General features: G+C 36.8%; 1 protein-coding gene across 1 annotated transcript in view; it reads left to right on the forward strand.

Annotated features, from left to right (window-relative positions):
• The window catches only part of DHX40 (DEAH-box helicase 40), an 80,499-nt gene that overhangs the window by 2,853 nt on the left and 52,064 nt on the right, over positions 1–25,582 (forward strand). The window contains exons 3-12 of the mRNA XM_007947923.1: positions 972–1,117; positions 2,358–2,477; positions 2,732–2,959; positions 3,177–3,243; positions 5,050–5,181; positions 17,779–17,878; positions 19,743–19,829; positions 19,960–20,142; positions 23,455–23,535; positions 24,131–24,288. Coding sequence (XP_007946114.1) covers positions 972–1,117; positions 2,358–2,477; positions 2,732–2,959; positions 3,177–3,243; positions 5,050–5,181; positions 17,779–17,878; positions 19,743–19,829; positions 19,960–20,142; positions 23,455–23,535; positions 24,131–24,288 — 1,302 coding nt within the window. The remainder of the gene's footprint in view (positions 1–971; positions 1,118–2,357; positions 2,478–2,731; positions 2,960–3,176; positions 3,244–5,049; positions 5,182–17,778; positions 17,879–19,742; positions 19,830–19,959; positions 20,143–23,454; positions 23,536–24,130; positions 24,289–25,582) is intronic.

Below are 25,582 nucleotides of genomic sequence, written 5' to 3' on the forward strand. Positions count from 1 at the left end.
TGTATAGGTTGCATATCGGATGGTGTACCAGTCGCTAGGACTGATTGTTTCCATTAATTTTGGTTTTCTTCTTTCTTCTTTGCTCTTGATGAGGAGAGATCCATCGTTGCATCTAGATGGCAGCTTGCTAGCTTTTAAAATCCCACTCGCTACGTGCCAAAGTAGGAGGTGGAACAATGTTTTGTATAGTATGTTATGCCAATTGAGCTTGATGTCCCCTGCGACTATAGTCCCAAACCCTCAGGTTCAACTACTCAGTCCCTCTGGGTAGCTGGCTATGACCAAACAATGACCCCAGCCTTGCCCTTTGCCAGCTCTACTATACACCTGGGAATTCTGATCATTCACATAAACTTATAGGACCATTGTCTGCCAACCCTATATATGATCTTGGATACACTCCCCATTTCATAGACATACCTAATCATTTAGCTTGTCCACCTATCTATCCATCCATATACCCATGTTTTCCCTTCACTTACAACTCAGTACTATATATGCAGTGACTTAGTCCTAATAAAACCAAACCCATTACCTTCCAGTCAATTCCAAGTCATAGTGATCCTATGGGATAGAGTAGAACTGCCTCATAAGGTTTCCTAGGCAACAAGATGTATTGAAACAGGGCTGCAATGATGGGCACAAGTATAGCAAGGATTGTAAGGATGGTGCACAACCAGGCAACTGTCCTGTTGTTCATAAAGTTGCTGTGAGTTGGAGCCAATTTTGTAGCACCTAACACTGACAACCTTCAGGGAAGCAGACTGTAGCATCTTTCTCCAAGGAGCATGTTTCTCCTGTGGTGTGGCTCCTGGGTTCGAACCACTGACCTTTTGGTTAGCCCTGACTGCCTAATCATTGCACCACCAGGACTCCTCTTAGCTCTAGTGGGAAGAAGCAGTCACCATCTTTTAGCTCTAGTGGGATGAAGCAGTCGCTAACACTGTGTTTTTTATCTCTGGTTTTGATAGGGTTTTCACAACATGGTATGATTGGTGTAACTCAGCCACGAAAAGTAGCTGCCATATCTGTTGCTCAGAGGGTTGCTGAAGAAATGAAATGCACTTTGGGATCCAAAGTAGGATACCAAGTTCGTTTTGATGATTGCAGCTCTAAGGTATAAAAATTTTGGTGGTATTCTTTTAACTACTGTAAGCTTATTAAAGGGGTGGATAAAGTTATGAAAGATTTGAAAATCCCATATGTTTGAAAGAAGGAAGGCCTCAGACTAGAGTTAGTTTTTGTTGTTCATTGTTAATGTATTAGTTCTGAAGAGTAATATTTACCACAGTTTCTCCCTCTTCGACTAGCTGATAACAGTTATTTTTCTTTTTCTTAGAGTTCTTGTTTAATGTTTTTTAGCTGTAAAGATTTTTGACATGTAGGTTATGTTTGTATTCTTAAAGTTAGTGGAAGTCTGACAACTTAATGAAGTCAGTAAGCAAATATTTATTAAGTATATTCTATCTGCATGGCTCTAATGAGTTTATATTTGTTTTCTTTTTAATAGTTAATAGTTAGAATTTATATTCCATCAGGATTTCTTAATCCTATACCAGCTAAATAATAATCCCTGATTTATATATGGTTCCTAATAGGAGGAATGAGAATGAACTTCCCCTAAATAATGTCTTGGCCTTCTTAGTGATCACTCCCTGGGGATTTTTCCTTCTTTGTTTTCTTCCTTTGTTGGTTCCCTTAGCTTTTGGACCTATTTATCACCTTGGTCTAATGCTACTCAACTGGTGGCATAGTGCCTAAGGCACTTGATTGCTAACCAGAAGGCTGGCGGTTTAGACCCACCAGCCACTCCTCGGAAGGAAGGCTGGGCAATCTACTTCCATAGTGATACTGCCTCGGAAACCCAGGGAAGGGTCGCTGTGAGTCAGAATCGACTTGACAGCAGTGAGTTTGGATTAATGGACAGGGAAGAGAAGAGAATGAGAGGAAGGTTTCCTATTTCTTTTATATTTGACTCTGGTTGTTTTTCCCCTTAAATTCTCTAAAACAGTGGCTGAAACAAAGAAGATGAATCCCATTTCATTGTTGTTCCCTACAACTTGCTCACCTGAAGCCATTGTGTTACCTTACCGCATTCTACTGACTTCATTGTATCTCCTTATTGCCCCCTCTAATTGCTTTATCCCAGAACACACACCTTTATGGTTCATCCCTACCTCTGTACAGATCATGCTTTTCATTACTTACTATCCTTGTTGGACTATTTAGTGTTCTTTCATTTAGTCAGATTAGTTTGGTCACTTCATGTTTGTACATTTTGGGGAAAAATTTAGTTAACAGAAGTGATGAAATTCTGTGATACTGTAACTTGGTGTACTCTGCCATTTGAACATTAGGAAACAGCAATCAAATACATGACTGATGGTTGTTTACTGAAGCACATTCTGGGAGATCCAAATCTTACCAAATTCAGTGTCATTATTTTGGATGAAGCCCATGAGAGAACTCTTACTACAGTGAGTATTTATATTTATAAATATATATATACGTGTGTGTGTGTGTGTGTGTGTGTGTGTGTGTTTATTTATTTATTTATTTATTGAGCAAGTATGCAGCATACTTCTTAGGGGCAGCTTTTTACTGTATGGAGAATTGCCTTCTCTTACATATTAATCTGCTGAAATAGGAAATGTTTGGTTAGAATATCAATGTATTTAAAATAACTTGGCAGTTACATTTGTGACTTACTAGAAGTTTGCTTTTCTTTCAGGACATCTTATTTGGTTTACTGAAGAAACTATTTCAGGAGAAGTCTCCTAACAGGAAGGAGCATTTAAAGGTGGTGGTGATGTCAGCAACTATGGAATTAGCCAAGCTATCTGCATTCTTTGGAAATTGTCCAATATTTGATATACCTGGAAGACTTTATCCTGTCAGGGAGAAATTCTGCAATTTGATTGGCCCACGAGACAGAGAAAATGCTGCATATATTCAAGCGGTATTACTTGGCATCTTTTTTCTGTCTTTTGAAAATCTGTGATTTTTGTTAATTGAGTAGTTTGAGAATTTTGTTATGTTTATTGTTTTCACAACAACAAATGGATCCTGCAGCTTTTGAGAATTCAAACGTAATTTTTCTGTGGAGCAAGAGGAGGTAGTGATGGAGGAATGACTATATTTCCACTCACATGTTATGCTTGTGTTTCTTGCTTTAGATTGTGAAAGTGACCATGGATATCCATTTGAATGAAATGGCTGGAGACATCTTGGTTTTTCTGACTGGTGAGCATTCAGTATCAGGTTTAAAAATGTTTACTGTTTTTGAGAACAGAACGTGGCAAGGGGACAGAGTGCTACCTCTGTGCTGTAAATCTGGACTTTCCTCACTTGTTGCCCTAGCTTTTATGTTTATCTGAATAGTTTTAGATATAAGATATATAAGATAATTCTACATTGCCATAAGAATTATCAGACTTGTTAGTAAATATGTATAAAACAATTGACCTTTTAGGAAAAAGATATTAAATGGTGAAGTATTACTATTTTTATTGGTCTGTCTTGTGTAGAGCTGTTACCAAACTAAACAGTCCTAGGTCAGAATGGTTAATTCCATTATTTCAAAAGGCAGTCCACAACTCCTTTCTTCTTTGAGTGGTGGGATGGTACTGTGTGATAGCAGTACATAAGGTGTGGAATGCATGGGTCACAGATAAGCCTTTGGCGGTTTTTTGGAGGTCAAAAATAGAGCTGTTAAATCTCAGCTTAGTGTGACTCTCCCAGGAGCAGCATCCTACTAACAGGAATGAATCATTTCATTGCTCACTTCCTACTCTGTCTTGTACTGTCAGAAGTGAAACACTGTAACAATCTCTGTCTTTTTGAGATTTCTTAAATAATTTTTGAGGTTACTTAAGTATTTTAATATATATCTAAAAGGCAGTATTTCTTTTTCTTTTTTTTTTTTTTATTAGGATTTGGGTGAAGATTTACAGAGTAAATTCACTTTTCATACAGCAGTTCACATATACTTTGTCTCATGTCATTGACCAAAGTTTACAATGCAGCAGCTCCCCTCCCACTTCCTCCCCGTAGCCACCTCCTCCCAGTGTCCACCCTTCATACTCTTCTGCACCCTGAGCTATCTCCCTGTGCATAAGCAGCCCTTCCTTCTCGCATGATTGTTCTCTCCAGGGCATGTGTCTACTTGAGGTAAATGTTTAACTCACATGCCTGTACTTTGTTTGGCTGGAAACCAGAGTTGTGGGTTCAATTCCAGACCTTGAGTTTTGTTCCACATTGTTCTCCCTCTTTATGCAGGATCTCCTACATCCCATCCAAGTGGATGGCAGTGGTAGCTGGGCACCATCTAGTTCTTCTGGTCTCATAGTTGTATAGGTTGCAGATCGGATGGTGTACCAGTCACTAGGACTGATTGTTTCCATTAATTTTGGTTTTCTTCTTTCTTCTTGACGAGGAGAGACCCGTTGTTGCATCTAGATGGCAGCTTCCTAGCTTTTAAGGTCCCAGTCGCTACTCGCCAAAGTAGTAGGTGGAACAATGTTTTGTATAGTATGTTATGCCAATTGAGCTTGATGTCCCCTGCGACTATGGTCCCAAGCCCGCAGGATCAACTACTCGGTCCCTCTGGGTAGCTGGCTGTGACCAAGCAATGACCATAACCTTGCCCCTTGTCAGCTCTACTATACACCTGGGAATTCTGATCATTCACATGAACTTATGGGCCCATTGTCAAAGGCAGTATTTCTTGGATTGGCATTTCCTCTGTTAACAATTTTACTAAGTCTTCCTTAAATACTGTATTAACAAGATGAAAAAGCTAAAGATTGTAAATAATTTTCTTCCTGCAGAGATTTAAATTCTTTGGGAACTGATGTTTTTTCTGCCTTAAAGTTGTTGAGATTTGGTACGAGTGTAGTAAAACAGTTTTGTGCTCATCTCCTTTACATCAAAGAAAAGATTTAAAACAGCTATTATGCAGAACTCATTTCAGTCTAAAAGAGTTTTTTTTTCCATTTTTAAATTAATTTTGCTGTTCAATTTCTGAAGTTATTTTTCTTCCCATTTCAGGCCAGTTTGAAATCGAAAAAAGTTGTGAGTTACTTTTTCAGATGGCAGAGTCTGTTGATTATGATTATGATGTCCAAGATACCACTCTAGATGGGTTGTTAATATTGCCATGTTATGGATCTATGACAACAGGTAATTCCTCATTAGAATTGAAAATTTGACTGATTTTTAAAAGGCTTTTCATTGCATACTTGCATATGTACAGGAAAGTGTCCAGATCATAAGTGTTTAGATCCATGAATTTTACAAACTGACCTCATCTTTGTAACCAGCACCCAAACTGTGATACATAATGTTAACAAAACCAGCATCCCATTACAGAAGTGATTCTATACTTGAAATCTTTTCACATTTATTCACTTATTTAAGAGCCTCAGATATCCCGGTAGTAAGAGTGGGCTGTGTTCTCTCCCAGTGGAGCAAAAATATCAGATGTAAATGCTCTGAAATGAGAACTCTTAATTTCCTAGTAGGAATACTTATGGTAATAAGTCAAACCTTGTTTGCCATAGTATGGAATTTCTAAAAATCAGATATATCCAGATATATCTAAGACTAAGCGTAGTATATAGTTTTCCTTTTAAGTAGTCATGCCTTGTATAGTGTGCTTTTCAGTAATGATCCTATTCCTTTGTGACTTCAAAGAGCAAGTGTAAATCTTATGTGTTCTGAAATTTCATCATAAAGTATTTGAATGAAGTGTAGAATTCTTGTATAAAACTTTTATTATGAAATTTGACTTGTAAAACTAAAGGAAGCTGATGTCAGCCTTCTATTTGGAGTTTGGAATTTGCAGTTAAATATTTATATATTTTATGTGCATTTTTGTTTTTGTTGAGTAGGTGATTGCTCATATGCTTATAACAAAAAAAAGTTTAAGAATATATGTGTTGGTAAATAACCATAGATCATATGCTATTTTGGAAATATCTTTTGTGCTCTTAAGCCCTTACTCTCAATATTAAAGCACAGATCTCTATTTTTCTATCTTCAAAATAGTGCCTAGGGTTATTATTAGTTGTTTTAAGGTTTTTTTGTGTGTGTTCTAGAGGCTTGCTTCACTGACTTTTACAATTTATTTTGCAACTGGTAATTCAGAATTCATTGTGGTTACTTTGTTACTAACCAAAGGATATTTTCTTCAACATAAAGTAAATAATTTCATGCTTAGTCCTGACACATTCAAAATAGTACTTTTTTTTTTTTTAGCTAATACCATGTTTAGGAGCTTTGGTAGCCTAGTGCCTAAGCACTTGACTGCTAACCAGAAGGCTGGCGGTTCAAACCCACCAGCCAGTCCTCGGAAGGAAGATGGGGCAATCTACTTCTGTAGTGATGTTGTTGTTGTTGTTGTTGTTATGTGCCGTCGAGTCAAACCCGACTCATAGCGACCCCTCCTTGGGTTTCCGAGGCAGTATCACTACAGAAGTAGGATTGCCCAACCTTCCTTCTGAGGAGTGGCTGGTGGGTTTGAACCGCCAGCCGTCTGGTTAGCAGGCAAGTGTCTTAGTCACTGCCTCGGAAACCCAAGGAGGGGTCGCTATGAGTCGAGTCTGACTTGACGGCTCATAACAACAACAACAACAATACCAAGTTTAACTTCCTACAATCTGATTTTTATATTATTAATAGTTGCTGGTGACCTGTTACTCCTCAAAGTGCATGCATTTTCTTCCATTACTTTATATTTTGATTTTGTGATACAAATGATAATCTCGGGAGCTCTGGTGATGTAGTGCCTGAGGCACTTGACTGCTAACTAGAAGGGTGGCAATTCAAACCCACCAGCCACTTCTCCGAAGGAGGGTTGGGAAATCTACTTAGTGATACCACCTTGGAAACCCAAGTAGGGGTTGCTACGATTGGGTCCAACTCGAGGGCACATGCCAATACCACCACCACCACCACCAATGATAATCTCCTTGAAATGCTGTCCTGTGGGATAATACTTAATTATCTGGTTCTCCTGACCATTCTTTCTCTGAGGTTGCTTCTTCCTTTCACTCCCCTCTAACTGTCTTCCTAACGGTTTCATCTTTAGCTTGCTGTTTTCCAAGTATTCTTTCTTTTGGAGAAGTTGGCTTCTAGGAGTTATCTGTCACTTCTCTGGGGATGACTCCGGAACCTGTCTCTAATTCAGGTTTCACTCCTGCTCTCAGAGTTCCTGGGTCTCCTCACTGAACTTTCTAGTTGGTGTATCATATCATCCCAAATCATTTGATTCAAGCAAGTGGTAACTCCTGTAGGTTTCCTTTTACCTTTATCTCATCCAGATCTTCTTTTTCTATTTTTACTGCCACTGCTAGAATTAGGATCCTCAATTTGCTTTCCTCAGTTGTTAACATAGCCTACTATATTGTTTTCCCTTACCATTTTGCTTGCAGTAATAAACTTAATCTTTTAAAAACATAACTCTGATTGTCAGTCCCCTGTTGAGTACCTTTTGCCAACTGCGTTAAAATGCCAATTTAATAATCTGGCATTCATTATCCTTCTAGCTTCACTTCAGCCTGCTTTCACCCTTAATCCCCAGTGTATGTGATTTTCTGGTGTATATGTGTAATGGACCATTACTTAAGAATTTCATTTATTTAGTTTCCCTTCTGGTTCCAAGGGCACTCAAGGGTGATCTACTGGTAATCCATTGTGAGGCTAATATTTATTGCAGCTGTATATAGATAGCAGTGTGAAGAGGCATTCACAGTGAGTTAATGAGTTACTGAGTAATGCATGAGGTGTTGAGTTGAGTGAAACAGAAAAGTGAGTGCCTGGGACGTCCCTCATCTTTTTTGTGTTACTCTGCATTTGCTATTTCCTTAACCCAAGCTCGTTTTCCTTTTATTTTCCCCATTCACAGGCTAAAATTCTGCTATTTGAATTATCTGGTACAACCAGTTCTATGAAAACTTTTCCTAATTTCTCTCCTTAGAACTAGCTTGATCTCTTCTTCGTTTGAACCACATTTTACTTTGTGTGCCTCTCCTGTTATGGTTGTCTTATTCCCTCCAGGAGTTTGTGAACCTGTTGAGGGCAAATACTTAATGTTGAAGATGTCCTGATAGATATTTGTTAAACTTGAGTTCCAAATTTTTTACTTTCTGCTGGACATTCTATTACTGTGTTGCATCAGATTCTTTGTAGAACTTCAATGTCTTGTTTCTCTGAAACCTTTCCTTCTCTGACTTCCCTTTTTGGTTCAAGCTACTGTAGTTCTTCCATTTATCTAGGGAAAAGCTGAACTCCAGAAAAGTTTATGAACTGAAATATGACATTTATTTTATAAACGACAAATGTTTGCATGGAATTGAGAATTTAAGCACTGAAAGTAACATCTAATTCAGTGCCTCTTTGCCTTTTTTGGTCTCAGATTCCATTAAAAAGATAAAGAAAGCCATATGTCTTCTTTTTCTAGAAAAATGCAAATGTACCCACATTTATATATTTGCATAATCAAACTTCTTTATTTTACAGATAGAGGCTGAGTGATGTTCCTGAGATTAATGGCAAATCTTCTGATGATGGATTGTTTATTCAGTAATAGTATATGTGTTTCCAGAGTACTGGATGGAAAGGCGCTTTCCCTTGTATTAGTGTACAACTTTATAAAAGATGAAAAAATTCTCATTTATATTATTACATAAATGTAAGAGTAGTTTCATTCCCCCCCCCCCCTTTCTACCTGCAGAACATGAGCTCAGTACAGCATTACCCTAGAACTTGACTTTTTCTTTGGAAGTTCTCTTAGATGTTAAAGATGCAGGGGAATAAGACTAGTGAGCTTCATATAAAAACTTTTACTCTATGTGGAGTCTTCACAAAGGAGAGAACTTTTGTCCAAAAAAAAAAAAAAAAATTTTTTTTATTTTTTATAAAATGAGTACAGTAGGGAAGATAGTTAAAATCACCAGGTCCCACCAGCATGACTAATGATAATCACTTTTAGCATTTTGGGGTATATTGTTTTAAAGTTTTCTTTATACACACGCGCACAAATATTTTTATTGTTTACTTTTAGTTTGTTTAAGAAAAACTGAAAGTAAGATTATATATGCTTTTTTATGTTTTTCTTTTTTACTCTTTGCGGAATACTAAAAAAGTCAGAAAAGTTAAAAAAAATTGTTTCCCACTACTCAGAGTTAACACATTGTTAGTGTCCTAGCATATTTGCTTCCAGTATTTTCTTGAAGAAAAATTACTCTGTTGAGGACAAATGATACTGTTTCATTAAAAAGAATTCAAGCACGATATGAAATTACAAAGATGAAAGTAATCACTTCAGATTCCTCCATCCAGAAATAACCATCCTAAACATTAGGAAAAACATTATTCTGTGTGTGTGTATGTGTGTGTATACGTGTATATGTATGTAGAAGAGTAGGTAGGTTGGTAATACTTTTTTTAAAAGTGAGATTGTGGTATTAGTTACTTTTTGAAAAGCATTTGACTGTATTTGAAGAAATAGTTAAACTTCAAGTAAATCTTTGTTTACCACATGAGATAATATAAAAGATTAAAGATGAAAAATATTAAGAAGTTGAAATTAATGTCTTCTTTTTAGACCATACTTGATTACAGATCTTATCTGTTAATTCCCTCATTTGAAAGGTGAGGACAATCATCATTTCACTCTCGTTTATCCTCCTTTTCTGTTACCTCTTAGTTATTTTTATATTGTTCAGATGTATTCAGTTTTCACAATTATTTTATCATGGCTTTTCCATTCCTAAGCTACTTTTGGGCTAATTTTTAGATTGGCTGGATTAAAAAAAATTGTTTAAATAGCAGTGTTCATAAATTACTGTATTTTGAGTTCTTCTGTTTGAGAATGTCTGGCTTTTGCCTTTATACTTGAGCTACACCTTAGCTGGGTTATGTTCTTGGATCACACTTTTTTCCCCTAGAACTTGATAGTCATTGCTCATTTGTCTTCTGGCATTGAGTGTTGCTGTGGAGAAGTCTAAGGCCAGCCTGATATTTATTGTATGTGATTTGCTTTTTCTTTTGCTTAAAAATCTCTATCTTTATCCTCAAAGTTCAATAGTTTTAATTAGGGTTTTTTTTTTTTGGTATCGAGTGTTTTATGTAAAAGTTTTCTAAAATTTGATGTGCTCTTTCTTAAAAAGAAACATCATTGGAGTATAATTTATATAAAATAAAAATGTCTCTTTTAAGTGTACAATTTTGAGAAATATAAACATATACATATGGCACATAACAAAATACATATATATATATATATATATATATATATATATTCCATTGCCTTGAGTTGATTCTGACTTATAATGACCCTGTAGGACAGAATAGAACTGCCCCATAGAATTTCCAAGGCTGTAAGTCTTTATGGAAACAGACTGTTGCCTCATCTTTCTTCTGTGGAGCAGCTGGTGGAATGGAACAGCTGACCTTTTGGTTAGCAGCTGAGTGCTTAACCACTGCACCACCTTTGCTTTTGTGTGTGTGTATGTGTGTGTGTGTGTGTATGTTGTTATGTGCATTCGAGTCAGAACCAACTCATAGTGACCCCTCCATGGTTTCCGAGGCGGTATCACTATGGAAGTAGATTGCCCAACTATCCTTTCGAGGAGTGGCTGGTGGGTTTCAACCGCCAGTCTTCTGGTTAGTAGTCACGTGCCTTAGGCACTACACTACCAGAGTTCCTGTGTGTATGTATACATACATACACACACCTGCATAACCACCATGACAAATAGAACGTATACTTTTGATGTGTGGATTCAATTCTTAATTTCAAGAAAATTCTCTTATGTTATAAGAGAGATATACCTTATGTCCTTTTTTAAAGTTTCACTAATTCATGGAGACCAATTGTTTTTATGTTGCATTTCTGTCTTCTATGTTTTTTGGCTTTTTTCTAGTTGTTATTTCAGCTGTGTTTACCAATTATCACAAGCCTCCTTTATGTCAGGAGTTTCATTTTCATCTGTGTTAGTGAGAATTCTCATGATATTTTATCTCACCCAAATGGCTTCTGGGGGTGCGATAGAGTTTGAGCTGAACAGTGTTGTATCTTTGTTCTCCTCTAGAATCACCTTAATTTTCCTCCCTTTGACTATTTTGGAAGTTTGTTGCATTAAGTTATGTTCCTTTTATATACACTCAAGGAGACATATTTCAGTTTTTGTTTGTTTTTGAGAATCTGGGATGAGAATTTCTATGAGAAAGTTTCAGTTGGCCTTAACATCTTAGGAGCATTGCTTAGGAGTATTGAATGGTCCATCCTCAGTATTCTTACTTTTTGATAGACTTTGGAATATCTTTCTATCTCTGTGCCAGTTTTCTCTTTCCTTGTTAGTAAAATCCTAGTACCTTACCAGGTTTGAGACAGGTTGGGTAAAGTATGACAGAACACTTCTATCTCTCTGATAGGTAGGAAAATCAGGGAATGGAATAGTCAAAAGAACTGCTATGACTTAAATTATTCAGTTTTCCCTTTCCTTCCTGGAAAGTGAGAACTTGGTTTAGGAGTATAAGTACTTAGCATCTTTTCAACCTTTTATGAACAGACATAAAATTGGCATTTGTTTATAACTGTGCAATATGCGTTAAAGTGTGTGAGTGGAATGTGGAATTTGAAACAAATGTGAATCTTGTCAAAACAGCAGTTTCAAGATATTTTAGTTGATAATAGTCAAAAAAATAATAAACTAAAATTTTGTTTGAACAGATGACTAAAACAAAAGAGGGACTTTTAGAAATAGGGTGATTGAAAATAGACTTGATTGTGGATAAATTTGTTCAGAAAGGATATTTCTAATTTATGTGAAGTATTAAGGTAAAATGTAATTTTAAAGGTGACAAAGTCTTAATTTATTATATATAATGCATTTTTTGAAAAAATTTTATTGTAATTCGGGTGAAAGTTTACAGAGCAAATTCATTTTCCATACAGCAGTTCATACGCATTTATTTCATGACATTGACTGCAGTTCCCCACAGTGTCACAGCTCTCTTGCCACTTCCTCCCCATAGTTACCTCTTCCCTGTGTCCTTCCCTCCCACACACTCCCCGCCCCCAAGCTGTCTCCTTGTTTAAACACTGCCCTTCTGTTCTTCCCTGATTGATCATTCTAAGGAGTGTGTCTGCCTGATGTAAATGTTCACCCCATATGCCTGTCTTTTGTTTGGCTGGAAGCCACAGGAGTGAGTTTCGTTTCAGATCTGAGGGATAACTAGGGACCATAGTCTCGGAGATCTCAGCAGACTCTATCAGATCAGCACACCTGGTGGTTTTTTTGTTTGTTTGTTTGTTTTTTATGATTTTTAGTTTTGTTCTACATTGTTCTCCCATTCTATCCAGGATCTCCTGCACCGATTACCTTCCGAGTGGTTGACAGTGGTAGCCGAGCACCATCTAGTTCTTCTGGTCTCATGGTCATATAGGCTGAGGATCCCATGGTCCACTAGTCCGTTGGACTAATTATTTCTATGCATCTTTGGTTTTCTTCATTCTTCTTTGTTCTGGATGAGGAAAGACCCATTGTTGCATCTAGATGACCACTTGCAAGCCTTTAAGACTCCAGTTGCTACTCACCAAAGTGGGATGTAGAACAGTGTTTTTGTGTAGTATGTTATGCCAGTTGAACTTGATGTGTTCTGTGACCATGGCCCTGAGCCCATAGGTCCAACTACTTGCTCCCTCAGGGTGGCTGGCTGTGGCCAAGAAATCCCCACAACCTTGTCCCTTGTCTGCTCTACTATACACCCAGACATTTTTGTAGCATATACAGATATGCTTGTAGAAATATTGTCTGCCAGTCCTACACATGGTCATGGGCACACTCCTCCCTATGTAATGCATTTTTATTAATTCATTCAACAACCATTTATTGAGTACTTCTTATGGACCAGGCATTGTTCTAGGTAGTAAGGTTATGCCTTGAATAAAAGAAAGCCTTTGCCCTCGTGGAGTTACATTCTAGTAAAAAGGTAATAACTTAATGTCTAAACATAATTTGACCTATACAATAGTACAGAGTCATCCCTTGGTATCTGCAGGAGATTGGGTCCAGGATCCCCCACAGATACCCAATCTGTGCATGCTGAAGTCCCTTACATAAAATGGTGTAGTCCAGGTATGCATCACTTAATGTCTGGAATATGTTCTATGAACTAGGACATTTTGTGATTTGGATGCTGTGTGAATTCCATATATTAAAACTTTATGGGATCTCACTTCTGGTTGTCCTCATTATCGCTTCTGTTTCTGCCGCTGCTCCTGGCGCTGCTGGTAGAGGATGGAGCAGCTGGTGGCAGTAGTGGGAGTGGAGGGAGAGGAATCAAGCAGGGAGGGAGTGGAGCATGCCCTGCCCTGCCCAGCGTTCTACCTGGCTGACTAGCAGGGACAGCCCATCACTGAGACCACCTCCTGACCAGACAAAGCCCAAGAGCGCATTTCGAGAACCACATCCTCTGCCTTACCTGCTTGTATCCCACTTGTGGTCCTGTGCTTCAGATGTCTGGGTTTGGGGTCAGAAACAATAGGGGGAAATAAAAGGAAAGCTACTTGCCCTTTAAAAACAAAAACCATACCTTATGGGACTGCTGATGTATATGTGTTTGGATAGCTGGTTCAAATTGAAGAAATGAGCTATCTAAACCTAAGAAGTAATTAAAAATAAATTTTAACACAGCTTTTCAACTCTGAAACAGATCTTTTTGAAATTATTTTTCCATTTATAATACAACTTATCTTTAGATACATTCCTAAAAGTTACCTTTATAACACTTTTTTTTCTTTTCTTTTTGAAATTAAGAATGATGTTCAGGAGTAGAAACATTATTGAAATTTTTTTAAAACTTGCTTGTCTATGTGTGAATCTTGGACGAGCCACCTTACCTCTTTGACCTTTTATTTTCTCATCTCCAAGGTGAGAGGGTTGGCCTGGTTTCATGATTTTAAAACTGTCAACTGTGGTCTTTTTATATATTGGGAATATAGGGATTTTTATAAGATTTTACTTGAAAGTGGATTTTTACTTTATCTTTGTTAAGATTTTCTTGGCTGCAGGAAGAAAACCCACTTGAGGTTCCTCAAGTAGAAAAAGTGAATTTTGTAAACAGTACTGGCATATCTCGTAGAAATCAAATGGCAGCCAGACATTTAAAATGTAGTATTTGTTTCTTTATAAAGGTGTACTATTAGTAGGAAGTTCTGGTAGTATAGTGGCTAAGGCATTTGACTGCTAACCAGAAGGCTAGCGGTTCAAACCCACCGGCCACTCCTCGGAAGGAAGATGGGGCAATCTACTTCCGTAATGATACTGCCTCGGAAACCCAAGGAGGGGTCGCTATGAGTTGGGTCCGACTCGACGGCATATAACAACAAATAACAACAACATTGTACTAGTATATAATGTACAATTGTAAAGACATATAAAAAGGAAAGAGATGTTATGAAAAAATATGAATAGAAGTGCTAATAATTTCCTTTCATACTCCAGTGGATTGACTTATATACTACTTGAAATGATCAGTCCTGTCTTTGGATATCATTGACATTGGTGGTCCACCTAGCTCCCTCACTGTGTAGTTCCTTGACATCTTTAACTTATGTGATCTTTCCCTTCTTCTGTGTCAACCATTCATTCAAATACTTCTGTCCTAGAATTTGTCATTTCCATATTTCCTGAAATCACAAGTTTAAACAACTATTCTCTGTTTCTCCCAGCTCCCTTACTGCACTGTTTTTAATATAACAGTTTTCAGAACACATTGAGACCTATCCTCTACCCACCTTCATTTACCTCCTTTCCTCATACTATATCATTTCATTGTAAACATTCTTAACTCTCCTGCCCTGTTCTGTTGTTTAATCTGACAGGAGAGCAGATTTAACCAAACTTAGCTTTCTGCTTATTTCACAGCTGCTAGGAACCTAGAAAGGAGCTCTGGTGGCACAGTGGTGAAAGCACTCAGCTGCTAACCAGAAGGTCAGCAGTTTGAACCCACCAGCCACTCTGTGGGAGAAAGTTGTGACAGTCTACTTCCCTAAAGATTTATAGTCTTGGAAACCATGTGGGGAAGTTCTACTCTGTCCTACAAGGTCACTATGAGTTGGAATTGACTTGGCAGTGGGTTAGGAACCTAGAAATACTCTCTTTCCAACTCATGGCCAATTGATTCTTTTCTTTCTTTAAGACTAGCTTTCTCTTACGTACATTAGTAACTTCCCTATGGTTCCCAAGTTTATTTTTCCTCTTTGTAAGAGACTAGCTTAATCAAATTGACAATAACTTGGACCTTATCCCAAATTCACAGGAGAATCTGATTGACCCAGCTTGGGGGAGATAACTCATCCCTGGTGCTCTACCCTGGCCAGAGAATCAGGGTACCATACTACAGCCTCTGTTGTTGAGGCCCACCCCTCAAAATGTATGGAATAGTGGAAGTGGGTGTGGTATGCCTTCTTTAGAGAGATAGTCATGAGTTGGGCAGACACCTCTAAAAGGAAAAACTGCTTGGCTAATCTTTAAGGCAGAGGAACATCCTTAATGTCCAATCCACAGATGGACTCAGAGAGTTTCTGAATATCCTAAAATTGTTGGAAAAAAGTTGTTCCTTTTATTAGATAGGAGGTCCTTATCCTCAAAGGCATCTAAGGCCTAGAAAAAGGACTCTGCAGTAGGGTTTCTATGATCTATGATTCTATGATATAGAAATCATAACAGTGAAAGGTGAGGAATAAAATGTATTTGCTAATTATATTTTGAATTGAAAAATTAATGGAAAGAGTTCTTTTTTAATTATTGGTACTTTAATTTTTTTCTAGATAACAGTAAGGAAAAGATTTTAAATGTTTTGTCTGTGATAATTATACTGTGGTTAGGTAGGAGAATATCTTTGTTCTTTGGAAATATGTGCTGATGTACATAGAGGTAACCAGTACTGCGTTGTCATTGAGTCAACTCCGATTCATGGTAAAGTGGGTTCCAAAATTTCATGCATGTATATAGATATTTTGAGAGAGCAAAATAATAAAGCAAATGGGACAAAATGTAAACAGCTGGTGAATCTGAATAAAGAATACATGGAAATTCCTTTATCCTTGGAACTTTTCTATAAGCTTGAATTTATATCAAAAAAAGTTCCAAAAATATTTAGGAATACACTGTGATAAGTTGTATGGTATTCATAGTGCAGATAAGCGAAACACAGAGAATAATCAACTGTACTTTGGCAAGCGATGGAGAGGGCTGGAGGGAATTCTAGAAAACAGAAGAAATGACAACTTAACTGAATTTTGAATGATGAATAGATAGTTCTCCAGGTTCAGGCGTAAAGGCATTCTAAACCAAGGAGGTAGTATATGGAAAGGCATTTTCATAAGAAATTACATCAGTTTTTACAGGAATTACAGATAGCTCGCCCAGGTGAAAAGTGCAGTACCATCCTATATCTGCAACCCCAAGTATACAGTTGGTGTGGGAAATGGCAAGGAGGTGAAAACCAAACCAAATCAAACCCACTGTCGTGAAGTTAATTCTGACTCATAGAGTAGACAGAGTAAAACTGCCTCGTAGGGTTTCCAAGGCTGTAAATATTTGTTTCTTTTTTTTGTTTAAATGTGATTTGAGTGAAGGTATACAAAGGAAATTCATTTTCCATTCAACAGTTCATGCACATTTTGTTTGGTGACATTGATTGCATTGTAACATCTCTCTTCCCACTTCTTCCCTGCGGTTATCTTTTCCCTGTGCCCTTCTTTCCTGTGCATTCCTGCCTTCTGACCTGTCTCTCTGTACACATGCTGCCCTTCTGATCTTCTTGATTGATTGTTGATTGTTCTAAGGAGTGTGCCTACCTGGTGTAATTGTTCACCTTGTAAGCCTGTCTGTTGTTTGCCTAGAAGCTAAGCCACAGGAGTGGGTTCAGTTTTAGGCCCAAAGGGTGATTAGGGGCCATTGTCTTGTGGGTTTCACTAGTCTTGACTTTCAGACCATTAAGCCTGATAGAGGCTTAATGATTTTTTTTTTTTTTTAACGATTTTAAGTTTTGTTCCACAGTTTTCTACCACTCTATCTGGCATCTCCAATTTTGATCCCTTTTTGAGTGGTTGACAGTGGTAGCTGGGCACCATCTAGTTCTTTTGGTCACAGGGTCATGTACATTGAGGTTCCTACAGTCCACTAGTCCCTCAGACTACTTGTTTCCATGTGTCTTTGACTTTTTTCACTCTTTGCTCCAGACAAAAAGAGACCAATTGTTCCGTCTTAGATAGCCGCTTGCAAGCTTTTAAGACCTCAGTTTGTTACTCACCAAAGTAGGATGTAGAACAATGTTTTTGGGTACTGTGTTACGCCAATTAAACTTGATGTCCTCTGTGACTATGGTCCAAGTTCACAGGCCCAGTGTGGTTAGCTGTGGCTAAGAAGTTACCATAACTTTGCTCTGTTAACTGTCATATATATGGACATTTCTTAGAGCACATGCAAAAAACACACATATATATAAATATTGTCTGCCAAACTTACATATTCCCTTTTGCTTACCCGTACCTGATCATTTTGCCTGTCTACTTAAGTATCTACCCATAGATTAATGTTTGTTATTACTGATAATAATAGTATTGTATATGTAACAATATTTACCATTGTTGTCTATACCTCTTGTGCACCTCTCTCTGCCTTCTGTAAGTGGAATTCCTGGAAACTTGAGTTTGGCAGATGCATCTTATAAATTAGTATGTTTTCTTTATATATATTTTAGATCAACAGAGAAGAATATTTTTGCCACCTCCTCCTGGAATTAGAAAATGTGTCATATCCACTAATATTTCTGCAACATCTTTAACAATAGATGGAATCAGGTACAGCTTTTGAAATTTCTCTTGAAGCCAAGGAAACCACTTAGTTAATGTTAAGATATTATTGTTTGTTTTCTGTTTCCTCTGCTGATTTTCTTCTCACCTACTTTTTAAGGTTCTTAACTTATAATTAATTTTTTTTTTCTTTTGTATTTATTTGATTGCTGTGTATGGGAAACTAAGGTAGGAGGTACAAACTGTATTTCTGTTTACGCTTTTTAGCTATTTGGCAACTTGAAACTTTTTCTTCCCATGTTGGAAGATTTATGTGTAATGCTTCATAGGTTTTACTAAGTAGAAAGTTAAAAATCTGTTTTTTCACATCCCCATTACCACACATACTATGATCCTAGGTTCCCTTCTTACCTTGTAGCCCCCTTGGTAGAGTTAGTTTGTTTATCCAGGTGTTTATCTGGAGGTGTTTTCTCTCACTTCTTACATTTTTATGAAGATGAACTGTCATGGAGATCTGTTATCTTTTTTGGATATTCTGGATGATGCCATCAAAGTTTAGAGCTGAATTCTAGAGAAACACTAGGAAATTTTAAGTCTGGACTGACAGTTAATGTGAAGTTCTGTTAGACTGTTGAACCACGTCCCTTTCAGATATTTATCTTTTAGCTGATATGTTATATGTCCTAAATCTGTCTGTCTGCCACAGGAAGGCTGCACCTGAATGTTACGAAACCCTGTCTGTTTCTTCAGGGTAAAATGATCACTCAGATCTGAGAGGAAGTTTAATTTCCTCTGCTTTTTTCCTTTACGTTGAAAATAATGGCTTTAGCAGGGGCTTGGGGAACAGCTCTGCTGAATAAATCGACCTGTAATTTTTTAGCAAAGGCAAAGTCATTAAATAGGATGTTTGAGAAGATTCCCTCAGCAATTCTTCACTTAGTTTTCTCCCTCACTTGCTTTCCCATTTACTTGTATGTTAAAGGCTAGTTGGAGTTAAATTCTGGACCTGTTAGTTAAGTCTAGAGCTTATTGACAAGTTTTTAGTTTTGCTTTTTTAAGATGAACGTCACATAACATAAAATTAACCATTTTAAAGTAAATATTCATTGGCATTTTGTGCATTTATAGTGTTGTGCAGTCATCACCTCTATCTAGTTCCAAAACATTTTCATCACCCTCGAATAAAACCTCATGCCTTTTAAGGAAGGAGCCCTGATGGCACAGTGGTTAAGAAGCAGCTTGGCTGGTAACTGAAAGGCTAGCTGTATTCAGACCCACTTAGTTTCTCTGTGGGAGAAAAGCCCCATCTGCCTTCTCCCCACAACGACTCCTGACTGCTACCAATTTACTTTCTCTGGATGCACCTGTTCTGAATATTTCATATAAAGGAAATCATACAGTATGTGACCTTTTGTGTCTAGTTTCTTTCACTTACCATAATTCACTCTTCATAATATTTTGGAAAGTCTTCCATGTTGTAGCATGTATCTGTACTTCATTCCTTTTCATGGCTGAATATTGTTCCATTGTATGTATATGCTATAATTTATTTATCCATTGATGGACATTTGTATTGTTTCTACCTTCTACTATTGTAAATAGTACTATTATGAAACATTCATATACAAATATGTGTTTGAGTACCCATTTTCAGTTCTTTTGCATATATACCTAGGAGTGCAATTGGTAGATTAAATGGTAATTCTATTTTTAACTTTTTGAGGAACTGCCATTTTCAGTTACTACCAGCAATGTTAAGAAGGTTATAATTACTGAACTTTTACATTTTATACTTAATGTAAAAGACTTTGTATAATTATGACCTAAGTAGACAAGAAGAACCCAAAGTGCTTAAAAATTAACAAGTCTTCCATTATTTTCTAGAAACTTAATTTGTTTTCATTTTCCTTAGATACGTGGTAGATGGTGGCTTTGTGAAACAGTTAAATCACAATCCCAGATTAGGATTGGACATCCTGGAGGTGGTTCCAATTTCAAAGTAAGTCTCTGTGTTAAGTCTTTTTGTTCAAGAACAGTTGACCAGATAGTTTCTAGCTGGTTTGGGGATGGGAAGTAAATTACTTGAGAAACCCACAGAACAATTTGGGAACTTTTTTTTTCCCTCAAAGGAGTGAGGCGTTACAGCGAAGTGGCCGAGCTGGTAGAACTTCCTCAGGAAAATGCTTTCGGATTTATAGTAAAGATTTTTGGAACCAGTGTATGCCTGACCATGTGATCCCTGAGATTAAAAGGACTAGTTTGACATCCGTAGTTCTGACCTTAAAGTGCCTTGCCATACACGATGTTATAAGGTATGTTGACACAATTGAAAAAATGAAAAATTTGCTACAGTGGGGCCAGGGTATTCCTTAAAAGTTCTTTTTGAAATATTCCTGTAGCACTGAGGCTAATCTGTTTTCGAGCTTCAACTAAACCAAAATCATGGGTTTCCATGATTTTATTGAGATCTAATCCCTTGCTGATATTTTAACCTTGCCTTAATATGAAATTTATTTGGATTTGCTAGTGACCATTGTTTACATGATGAAAAGTGACCCTAATTCCAGTTAGAAATTTTTTTTTTGGTGGCATAGTGGTTAAGTGGTTTGGCTGCTAACTAAAAGGTTGGTGGTTTGAACCCACCAGCTACACCGTGGAAGAAAGATGGGGCAGTCTGCTTCCACAGAGATTTACAGCCTTGGAAACCCTGTAGGGGTCAATGTGAGTCAGAATTTACTCGACAGCAGTGGATTTCGTTTTTTAATATAGTACTATGTGCTTTCAAAGACAGGGTAATATTCTGTAGTTGTTTTTTGTGTTCACTAAGCTTAAGTTGTATTGGGTAATGAAACATTTGCACTTGAAGTGAAGACTAGAACAAATGTTAAATTGTTGTTGTTGTTGTTATATGCCGTCGAGTCAGACCTCACTCATAGCGACCCCTCCTTGGGTTTCTGAGGAGGGTATCACTATGGAAGTAGATGGCCCAACCTACCTTCTGAGGAGTGGCTGGTGGGTTTGAACCTCCAGCTTTCTGGTTAGCAGTCAGGTGCCTTAGGTGCACTATGCTACCAGAGCTCCTAATATTAAATTAATCAAATATTAAACTATACAATTAACTAACCAAACCAAAAACTAAATTCACTGCCATTGAGTCAGATTTGACTCATAGCAACCCCTCTTTGGGTTTCTGAAGCAGTATGACTACAGAAGTAGATTGCCCAATCTTCCTTCTAAGGACTGGCTGGTGGGTTTGAACTGCCTGCCTTCTGGTTAACAGTCAGATGCCTTAGGCACTACACCACCAGAGCTCCCAACTAGGGTATAAACAAACCAAACTCACTGCCATCTAGTTGGGTCCAACTCATAGCGAACCCCTTCTTGGGTTTCTAAGGCGGTATCACTACTGAAGTAGATTGCCCAATCTTCCTTCTGAGGAGTGACTGGTGGGTTTGAACCGCCAGCCTTGTGGTTAGCAGTCAAATGCCTTAGGCACTACACCACCAGAGGATAGAATATTTTTATAGGGGCTTGAAATTTTTTATTTCAGATGGTAGAGGAAGTGATGAAAGAAACTGTTATCTTGGTCTTAATATTGGCCTTAATCGGCAGGGAGAGATAGTAACAGGAACCTTGGGAGAAAGTGACCACTCATTCTAGGGGAAGTAATTACTCATTCTAGGTGAAATAATTAAGTGTATCCAAGTAAGTATACTCTAGGAAAGTCAATTTCAACATAATTTGGATAGTTATGATACAAAACTAGAGATTTTTTAATGAGAATGGAGATGCTAGAAAGAGTAGATCATGTAATAAATGAAATTCTAACTATAATCTGTTGCCAAAGAAGGAAAGTAAAGAGCCATTTAAAAAAAGCTTTCAGGTGAACCAGGATTTAAAATGAATATTTATAAAGAATTTCAGAACACCAGTTAACCAAGTATGAGTGCTTATTAGAAAAATAGAAGCAATAATTACTTAATGTTTACACTGGGTTATTTTTCCATCTTAAGATGTGCCATGTACTCAAAGTCCACAAAATGCTAGAGAAAATGTGACTCCCCCTCTTTTTAAGTTGTATGTAATATAAGGAAGGAGCGCTGGTAGCACTGTGGTTAAGGCATTGGGCTGCTAAGCAAAAGATTGGTGGTTAGAACACCCCAGCTGCTCCGCAGGAGAAAAATGAGACAGTCTGCTTCCGTAAAGATTTACAGCCTTGGAAACCATATGGGGGTCACTGTGAGTCAGAATTGACTTGGTGGCAGTGGGTTTGGGTTTGAAGGTAACATAAGGAGAGGTAGACTCAGTATGTGGGACAGATGGTGTAGTATTCATAGATGTTAAAAAGAAAAAGGAGAGTCTCAATTATTACTTTTTTTCCCCATTCCTATTTTTAAAACTGCAAAGGGAAGAACAGGTAAGGATAAGAAGGAATTGACAACCAAGGTAGATTTAGAAATAATGAGAGAAATCCTAACTATTACAAATCAGTTTGGAAAACTAATTTGCCAAATGGAGGGTAATTAAATGGGATAGGTCTATTAGGAACCAAATAATATGAGGAATGGTTAACAAAATTGGCAATTGAGTAAATCAAGAGAGAAAGAATTTAGTGTTAGCAAATCTAAAAGTTCTTTCTTATGAAAGCAATAGCTGTCTAGTTCAGTATTGTTCTAGAACAGAGTCTGGGCCACTAGTTTTTGTAAATAAAATTTTATAGGAACACAGCTGTGCCCATTAGTTTATGTATTGTCTCTAGCTGCTTTTGCTACAGTAGCGGAATCATAGTTGTGATAGAGAACATATGCCCGGAAAGCTAAAACACTTTGCATCTGGCCCTTTACCAAAAAGTTTGGCAGCCTCAGTTCCAGAAGGTACCAGAACTGGTCAGGCAAGTTGTAGGAAAGCTGACTGTAGAACAACTTAAGAGAATTTTGTTTGTTTTTAAATAGTTAGAGTTCTCAGTCCTAGAATGGTCTTTTGTGTAAGATAGATCTCTTGTCCTTTATTGGTTACTTCTCAGAGTATGAGAGGTTAGAGTAGATAATTTTTCATCTCAAGATTTAAGTTAGGAAAAAAATAACCCTGTCCAGGTATAATTATTGCTCCACATTTTAAATATTCGTGCTTGATTATAGGCCACTTTGCTCTACTTTGTGAATATTTTAAAAAATTATGTTAATTAGTGGTGGATATGGAATTGAATGTCCTTGTTTTCAGGAGCTACATACTGAAATATGTTGATGTTGAAGTGGCATTGTATGTACAGTTTGCCTTCAGCTAGTTCAGAAAATATGTACACACACATGCATACGTACGTAAAGCAAATATGGCAGAATTAATTGAATATACGTTACCTTTAACATAGAGAGGAACAATGACATTGTTCTCACTGAGGGGGATCAAAAAGCAGTGCTTCTCAAATAGAGAAGCGTAATTCAGAAAGAAAACGTTTCCTCCTTTGCTGAATGCTGATCCTGAACTTAGATTGTTTAAACAAAAAAAAAGGGCAAACTTGAAAAGTAGGGGAAGTGAAACATTTTAAAGAAATTTTCACCAACTCTGCATAAAATCATACCATGTTCATAGAATGGAGTCTTATTTCATATCTTATTTAAACACAGATTTCCCTATTTGGATCCACCTAATGAGAGACTTATTTTGGAAGCTCTTAAACAACTTTACCAGTGTGATGCTATCGACAGGTAAAAAAAAAAAGAAAATCAGCCACAACAAATGTTGATCTGTTTTTGAACGGATTTTAAGTACCTTTCTTTATCAGAAGAAGATTATTTATTTGAATTAAATTGTTTTCCTTAAACTAAATTTTTTTTCATTCCTTCTTTACCACAATACTGAATTTAAAAACTGTTCCATAAAATTTTACAATCATTTTTGTTTAACATTGGTATTAATAATTTCTGAGTACCATTTCAATTCCAGGCATTATGCTGAATGCATAAAGTTAATATGAAAGCTCTAATCCTTTTGTTCATAATTGTGCAATATGGTGGAAGATGTGATAATTATTATTGTCACTGTCTCCAGTGATGTCCTCTGTGCTCCTGTACCGTTAGTATCTTTAATTATACTACCTTACTCTGCCTCATTGTTTAGTTTTTTTGAATGTAGTAGGCTCTTGACAAGAGAAGGTTTATCATGTTTATGTTCCTCTTAATCACTGACCACAGTATTTCATATTTTTATATTGAATTGAATTTCTAGAAATGATTTAAAATAATCTGAATCATGTAACTCTTCCAAGGTGGAAAGATTGAGGAACTTTTTCTTTCCCTTAAGGAGTGGCCATGTGACCAGATTGGGCTTGTCTATGGTAGAGTTTCCTCTCCCCCCACATCTAACTTGTGCAGTAATAAAGGCTGCTTCTCTGGATTGTGAAGATCTGCTACTTCCAATAGCAGCAATGTTGTCTGTGGAAAATGTCTTCATTAGACCTGGTAAGAAGTTAATTGATCTTGTTTTACTTAGAGACAGAAAGCCTTGATCGCTAATCTAGTAAAGTGAAGAAAGAGGCCTTTTAATGATATATTTCTTTTAATGATACTTCTTTTTCCTTTGGTTTTCTGAATTAGAATAATACATACTTATTGTGAAAATTTGGAATTTACTGAAAAACATAAAGTAGGAGAAAAAAGAGCTTCTGTAATCCAGCTACAAAGAGGCAGTTAGTTACTATTGATATTTTGGGAAATAATAAATAGTTTAATTTGTGTCTAGGTATCTAGGTTTATTACATTTTATCTAATATATCCTTTGGAAAGTGACAGAAAATGTGACATTGAGGTTTGGTGTTCTTATTCCCTTGCATATCAGAAACGTCTTCTAAAATTGCCTGCCTTATGATTTGGTTTTAATTTAACGGGACCATGTTCATAATCATGTAATGTAACTAGTTCTCATTTATAGTTGCTATTCATGTTCTCCTTTGTGAGATGGTTAGCAGAATGTCACTGAAACTCTTCAGTTTGTCAGTTGATAGGAGAGGAGTTTGGTAGTCTAATCTAGTGCTGAAGTTCTTGAAAATTTGCTTATTGGAAATTGCTGGGGACCCAGATATAAATTAGAAGTGGCCTCTGTCATGTTAATAATTAAAAGCACCTAATGATCTGTTTCAACTACAAATTTGTTGTCTAGTTAGTTAGAACCCTTCTCTAACTCAGTTATTTCAGGTGTGTTCTCTTGCTGAACATTTTATTGTTATACTATAGATATGTTTTGCTAACTTAGGATGATCTTTGACTAACAGATTCTTTGTTCTTCTGCCATCATTTTTATTCTTTTGTGGAATTTCCCATTATTTCAGGTGTAGTGTTTTTAGGAATCTTTTTTTTTGGTTAAAACTTTATTACTTAGAGAATAAACATGTTTTTTCAGAAATTATACTTAAAGAAGCTAATAAAAATGAAATTAAAATAATCACTTAATAATCTTGTGTTGACTGAGCAATTCAAGTCTGCCTTTATACTTTAAAAAAATACTCAATGCCATTTGCTTGTAGGTCTTTCAGAATTTATTCCTAAAGTTTCTGGAACTTTTATGGTCTGTCCAGATTAGGAATTTCTGAAGTTAAAAAAAAAGCCTCCCTGGGACAACCAATGAGAAGTTGAGCAATTATAATAGAAAAAAATAAATGTACATTCAGCATGGTAACTTGGACTTTACAATAATTCTCACCCTACACTTTAGCTCAGAAGGGATGTCCTTCAAACACTGAAGTATGATTAGTTGGAC

Source organism: Orycteropus afer, unplaced genomic scaffold (genome assembly GCF_000298275.1).
Source record: "Orycteropus afer afer isolate SDZICR_OR568_19922 unplaced genomic scaffold, OryAfe1.0 scaffold00196, whole genome shotgun sequence".
NCBI classification, from domain to species: domain Eukaryota; kingdom Metazoa; phylum Chordata; class Mammalia; order Tubulidentata; family Orycteropodidae; genus Orycteropus; species Orycteropus afer.